The 7,277-nt window shown below is 22.2% G+C and overlaps 1 protein-coding gene across 1 annotated transcript; it reads right to left on the bottom strand.

The window, feature by feature from the left end:
• Positions 1-1,229: 1,229 nt before the first annotated feature.
• LOC145832202 (acyltransferase PGAP2-like) lies at positions 1,230-6,846 on the bottom strand. The gene is made up of 4 exons (XM_082939526.1): positions 6,718-6,846; positions 5,441-5,579; positions 1,734-1,934; positions 1,230-1,285 (listed from the first exon to the last, which is right to left on the bottom strand). The coding sequence occupies exons 1-4, from the start codon at positions 6,844-6,846 to the stop codon at positions 1,230-1,232; spliced, it is 525 nt and encodes a 174-aa protein (XP_082795652.1).
• Between the last annotated feature and the right edge of the window lie 431 nt (positions 6,847-7,277).

Raw genomic sequence — 7,277 nt, 5'->3', positions numbered from 1 at the left:
TAAAAATTTAAAAATCTAAGACTCAACATTCGACCATAATTAAATACTTAGTCGGCTTATCAAACTTCAAATTCGGTAATATTTTTTTTTAATCATTTTATATCAATAGTTTTTCTTAGTAAACATTTTTTATATATGACTGATGTTATAACTGTGTTTCTCTTTAGCCAGATAAAACTGTTTAATAATTTTGAAACAATTATTTCTTAAAAAACCAAACAAAACGTTTAGTTTAGCTTAATGATTTATAACTGGTTTATTTATATTCAATTCAATGTCTTTATCGATTAGGAAGAAAAAACTTAATGTATTTCTTTGTTAATATCAATAATACCTAGGAAAAAAAACTGTTTTATTTTTTTTTTAATTCCTTTAATTTTTTTTTTTAATTTGTAGCAATATCTGAAAGCAATATTTTGATTTCTTATATGAAACAACTTTATTTGTCAGCTATTTATTTGACAAGTTTAAATTTCTATAAAAAAAAATCTATCGGATGTTTACAAACTAAAAACTTTAAACTTTAGTTCTTTTAAAAATATAGCAACGCAATTATTTCATTTTAAGTGTTTCAATAACAATAAAACACGTATAGTACACGGTGTTTTTTTCAAAATTTAATTTTCAATCTTAAACTAAGTTATGAAAAAAATTACAACCAATAAATATTTAAACCGGCTATTATAAATACATTTATGTACATCTAATTAAGAAACATTATTGTTTTTAAAAATCGGTTTTTAATAAAAAAGAAACTTTGCTTTAACAAAAGTTTTTTTTTTTACGCTTTAATTAAAAAATTAAATGAATCTAAGATTTACAATTTTTTTTTTAAAGCAATCATCAAAAAAAAAGCTATTAAGTATATGATTTCCCAAATTATAAAAATCTCAAAGCAAATAATAGTCTTGAAACAGCAAATACATTTCAAAAGTTTAGACAGAGAAAAAATAAAGTTCAGATAGAATTTTCAAAAAACTTTAAAACTAGTTTGTTTCGTTTACTAGAATTTTTTTATATTTACGAAGTTGATAAACATATTTTAAATCACAAAAGACAAATATATTTTTTTTTCTAATTATTTTATAAAGCATAAGGTTAAGAAAATTAATCCATTTTATATGTAAGATGTAGTTTTAGGTTTTTAAATGTTATAGCATAGAAAAAAAAACTTTCACTAATTTCTATTCTTATTTATTTCAAAAAAAAAACAAGTATTTCAATGTTTTTTAAACTATGTTGTCACAATCAGATAGCCTAAAATCTTCAATTTCATCAATAAATGCTGTATGAAAGATTATATTGGAAATGACAATAATGTACTCAAATGCAGCAAAGAATGACCAAACTGCAGAAAAAATATAATGTTTTAGTCGTAAACAGCTAATAACTAGTAAAATGTTAAAGTTAGAAAAATTAATTATAAAAATTATTACTAAATACAGATGTATCACAAAATATTTTTTGTGTAATAACTTTATTTGTCGTAAAAAATAAAACATTCATAAGTCAGTAAATATTAAAAGTTAAATACTTTTTAAAATGTTTTAATGATAATTATATCTTACAAAATTATTTTATAAATATATCATATTTTATAAAAGTTTCATACTGTAAACATTTTATTAAGTTTTAATGCAACACCAATATATTAACAATGTTTGATTAAAATTTGCAAAATATTTAAACTATAGTTTAAATAACTTTTTAATTTTTAGTAACTCAAAACTCACCAAATGCCTCACAATATTTATGGTGCCTATACATGAATGCCAAGGCTGCTGCAACCGCGAGAATATGGACAGCAGCAGTTATTTTTCGTTTTCTTTCTACTTTGGACTTTTTTATTTCATTGTGTTTAGAAAGAAGGCAAGTTAGTAGCATGTGAGTTATTTCACCAAACAAGAAAATTCCGAATCCGGCTTTGTGAGCTTCTGTTAATAATAATAAAAATTATATTTGTATACATAGTTTTACTGTCATGTGATTACTAACTTCGTAAAAAAGTAACTTTTTTTCTATCGAAAGGCTAAAATATTATCGACAAAAACTATTAATTTCTAAAACTATATATCTAAGTATCTAAAAGCTGCACTTGTTTATTTTATACTCTTTTAAAGATTTTTTTATAATAAAAACGCTTAATATTAGAGAAAAGGGCTAAAATCATGTCTGTAAAGAAATTAATATGCTATGCAAGGTATTCAGAGTAAACACATTTTAAAATATTTATTTTAAGGTTATTTCATTACACTTTTCTTAATTTAAATTTTAAGTAGATAGTATAATTTAATCTATTGTTTAGATTAACCACGACAAGTTTCCGACAAACTTAAAACTTTTTGTAAACTATTAGATTTAGCTATAATATCTTTTAACGAAGTTTCTTATATTAAAGATTTTAAAAAGCATTGATGCATTTTATTAATATTAAATTAAGTGTTATATATTTGTTAAGCTGTCTTAAATAAAATAAATACTACTTCTTAAAATTTTTATAACTCTTAAATATCTAAAGAAGTTGTATATCTTTTTATCCTTAACACTGGAACTATAAATGCTTTTAAAGTAAAATCAAACAAAACCCTATGTACTTTAAACTATTTAAACGACAGCTTAAAGAAAAACAATTTAAGTAATTGTGATTTTAAAACGAAAGCATAAGAGTTTTTTTTAACTTTACCTTGAACTTTAATTTTAAAAAACGATCAAAAGATAAAACTTTTTATAATTTTAAAACTTTAAAGTGTTTTATAGAAAAATTTGTTCAACAATAAAGTAGTACAAGAATCAAAATGTAGAATTTTTTATTATTTTTTTGAAAAAGTATTTAATAAATTTAGAAATAACTTAAAAGGTCTAAAAGACTTCAACTTGTTGAAGGAGATTCAACAAAAAAATCTTTATCAAAAATTATAAATATTTAAAATTAATAATTATAAACAGCTACTCTCATTTGTTAAAACTTTCAAATACAAAATTAAAACTGAACTAACAAGTTAAAAGTGATAATTTATAATTTTTTGCTACAGACTAACCCTGGTTAAAAAAAAATATTTTTTATAGAAATATACCAAAAAAAAACAGCTTTACTATAACTATCTACGTCAAATATAAATTTATCTATTATTTAACAGACCTTCATAATATTTTGAAGTATATATTGTTAGTATTAGTAGTCCTATAATTTCTAAGACGTTTGAACCAGTAGAAAAATTAACTATCAATTTTTTCCATCTTGATACCTGTACAAATTTATTTTTTTATGGCAAAAACTTTAGTTTTATATAGTGTAGATAAATAAAGAATTTGTTATCTTAACCTTTTGTAGTAGCTGACATAGTGTAATTATAGCAATAAATTATTTTTAAGGTTGGAAATTTATTTTTCTATACAGAACTATTTTTCGACACATAAAAATTTAAAATAATTATTTCTTTGTTTAAATCAAAGAACAAATAATAATTTTTAACCGAATAAAATTACACAAAAGCTTCTCCTAAGTTTTAAAAACTGTACATAACTCATTGATCAGGTAGCCATTTTTAATTAAAAAAATCAGCCCGAATGAACAAAAACAAGACTAAACTAATTAAAACTGACTTGAAATGGTCTGGTTTAGTATATAATAAAAACAAGAGTAATATTAAAGTTTAAATTTAAAACAAAATTTAAAATATCATTTTTAATAAAAAAAGCTTAAAAATCAATTAAAAAAGAAATAAAAATTGATCGCCGAAAAAATATGATTAAAAGTAATAAAAACTATCCTTCCATTTATAAACGATTTTCTTTACAATTCTGAATTTTGCAAAAAGGTCAAACAAGCCCAAATTAGCCTAATTTCTATTTTTAATTAAACTTGAGTTTGTAGTAACCTTTATTGACGTTTATTCAAAAGTATTAGAGTAATATAAAACAAGTGTATAAATTTTAATATATTAAATATTGCTCATTCATGTCTACTAACAAAAAGAACTACAATGAATGTTTGTATAAGCAGTAGTTATCAAGGTTAGAAAAAAAAAATACTCTAGAATGTAATTTTAACAAACTAGTTATCGATTTATTCTACCCACGTTTTTTTTTAATTTGACAAATTATAAAAAGTACTAATGAAATCTATCTTTTAATGTATAAAATAAGTTTTTACTCAAATTATAAATCTCTAACACTTTTTAAAGAATTTTAAGAAACAAAGGGGAATTAAAACACGTCTTGTTACCAATAAATACTGGTTTCAACAATCTCTTTCTTAAAACTTTGAATAGATAATCTAAAAGCTATCAATTTAAGTTATATTTAAATCATAAATTCCGAGCAACTAGTTTTTACGCAAAATTTAATTAGTAAAAACTATTTATATACACAGGGTTGCCAGTCGTTTTTAAAAGTTTCAATCAAGTTTTTAAAGTACACCTTTTTGGGTCTATATTTAGTTTAAAGTTTAATTTAGGAAAAGAAACTGTTTTCAATAATATAAAAACACTAAAAAGATACTATAATATAAACTATTTTAATTATGTTTTTAATTAAAATAAAATAGTTGATAATTTTTTTTTTAAATGATAGATTTTTTGAGTCAAACCTAGATTTTACTACTAAACACGTGAAAAATATTAAATTTCTTAATTTTTTAGTAATTTTTTTCTAAATTCACGGTTTTCCAGTTATTTTTTTCATTCCTCAAGTTTCAGGTTATTTTTACTTAAATTGTCAAAATCCAGGTTTTTAGGTAAAGTAGCAACCCTAATCTCATAGAAATCTTTAACTAAATTTAATCCCAGTTAAATCGGTTTAAATTACTACTTAAAAGAAAAAAATATAAATGTTTAAATATTTTGTAGTAACTATTAAGAAAATGTAAATGTATATTCAAGAAAAAATTGTACCACATACTAACTTAAATTTGTGTGAAGTATTAAAACAAATCTAGTCTTAAGTTATTATAGTAGCCCAAAGTAGTTTTGACTGAGATTTTATGAAAAACATAGAGCACAGAATTATAAAAGTTTAATCAATCTATTTATTTAAACAACATTTATTAAAAAATACATTCTATAAATTAATCTGATAAGTATATTTAATATAAATAATTGTATAATTTTAAGGTTTTATGAGTAGTTTAAAGATTAAGTCATCAACCATACATAGCATATAACATTATTTTGGTTAGTTTTTGTTAAATTGATTTAACATATGTTTTATAGTTTTTAATTAAAATTTTCTTATAAAATAACATATTTTTGTAAGTGTAAAATAAAAAGTTAATCCTTATGTTATGTAATATTATCTTTTCTTAGGAAGTTTACTTGTCTAATATATATTTAAAGTTAGACTTTATAAGCTCAGTTAATTAAAAAAATAACTATGTCTCACTATTTATAGTAAAACTAAAAGATTAAAGTTAAATTACAAACTCTAGAATTTGGTAGAATACGGATAGCATTGTACTTTTTCCAGTAACAAAAAGCAAAGAAAACTCTAGCTGGTGCATGAAGAATAATGCACACCATCCAAACATGAAAAGCTGGAGCAAAGCTCATCGCTGCACTCACTGCAGGCAGGTAATTGTCCACCTGAAAATAATTTGTTTGTTGTTTTTAGTTATGAAGTATTTATTTTAGTTAGTTATCTAAATAGAAATTGTCAACAATGTTGTACAACTTATAAAATTATTTTCGATGTGACACTAAATAACATCACTTTTTTTATATAAACTAAAATTGCTTTCGATTATTGTTTGTTTCAAATGTATATAAAAATAAAACTAGATAACATGTTTAAAAATCTTACTCTGATAACTATAATAAGAAAAGACTTTATAAAAATCTGCTCCATAATTCAGTACTGAAGGTTATACCTGTTTTTTGTTTCGTATCGTGAAGTGACTTTATATATTTCAGAACCTTAGATTATAGTAGTAATTTGTTGTAGTATTACTTTAGAATTTATTTATGAATATTTTAAATGTTTAATTATATTTTTTATTGGGCCAAAATCATTAATTATACTAAGTCTTCACAATGACTTGAGCTTTATAGGTGAACAGATTTATATTTATAAATGGTACATGCATTTTGTCTTATGTCAGTATATAACATCAGTAACGTTTTACATCTTATGTGATTTAAAGTGTTACCCTACACTATACAGAAAGCAATAAACCAAAGAACTGAATATCAAGAACTATATTATTCTCTGAAATTAGAACAGTATTGCAACACTGCTAAAACATTTTTCGTAAAAATTAAGAAAAAAAAAAGTGTCCGAATGCAGGTTTAAAAGTAAAATTTTTGAAAAAAATATAAAAGATACTTCATAAAAAAAGCAATAATCTAAGAAAAGTTAAAACAGATTTTGTAACAAACCTGTCAGTTTTAGAGGCTCAAGTAACTATTTTTTTAATCGAAGTATTCTTGAAGAGAAAATAAATAAACCGTGCAAATTCACAAACAAAATGCTTAGTTAGTTTTCAATACTTACAATAAAGTGATAAATTTATAAATATAAAAACAAGAATTATAAAATGTTAAAATATAAACTGCATATATATATGAAAATAATAGCTAATTTTCAAAAGTTAACAGAAATTTGCTTTAGTATTAATTAACTAAAGTATTAAAATACAAAATACAACTAAATCTATCTATATTGAATATATACTGTTTTAAAACGTAGAAAATAGACTAAAATCTTTTTATTAACATAACTTACCTTGCAGTGTGTTTCATTAGCCTTTTCACTATTACGTATAACTGCCCAAATAACTCCAAAAACTAATGCAAATACTGGTAAAAATACTATAAGCCTTTTTAGCGTTTTAATTTTCAAATTCAAAAGCATTTTTGCAACTACGTTCCGAATTAATTTAAAATTGTCCTTAAAATCTGAAATTTATACCTTAATACGAACTGATATTTTATTGTATATCTAGCAGAGTAAAAATTAGCTTTTGTAAAAGGGGAAGTAGCAACCATGTGTATGATTTTTTCAGCTGTAAGAATAAAAACAAAACTAATTTTTATCTAATTTATGTATGTAGTCAATGTATGACGACAATTATTATAGAATAACCATACTAAAACCATATTAGTTTTTATGCTTTACATCTGAAAAATATAGTTAGTGTTTACCTTTATATATTTCTAATGAACAAACTTTATTGACTGCTGAATTTAATGTTAAATAGTATCGTACCATTATTTTAAGTTTCGGCATTTTGTTTTTTTCAGTTTTAGTCAGTAATTAGTAAATTCTATTGTCAGAAACTAGCT

The sequence above is a fragment of the Thalia democratica genome, chromosome 3, assembly GCF_965202585.1.
Source record: "Thalia democratica chromosome 3, ktThaDemo2.hap1.1, whole genome shotgun sequence".
NCBI lineage: Eukaryota > Metazoa > Chordata > Thaliacea > Salpida > Salpidae > Thalia > Thalia democratica.
The sequence above is the reverse complement of the archived record's forward strand: the minus strand, read 5'-3'. Positions and strand labels throughout refer to the sequence as shown.

Bases quoted from the DNA above. Each gene is read 5' to 3' on its own strand.
- LOC145832202 (XM_082939526.1), bottom strand. From the start codon at position 6,846: ATGCTTTTGAATTTGAAAATTAAAACGCTAAAAAGGCTTATAGTATTT. The intron at 1,935-5,440 runs GTATTCTACCAA...TATTATTAACAG, and splicing joins GAAAAAGTACAATGCTATCC to AAGCTCACAAAGCCGGATTC. The intron at 1,286-1,733 runs GTGAGTTTTGAG...TCTTTCATACAG, and splicing joins TAAATATTGTGAGGCATTTG to CATTTATTGATGAAATTGAA.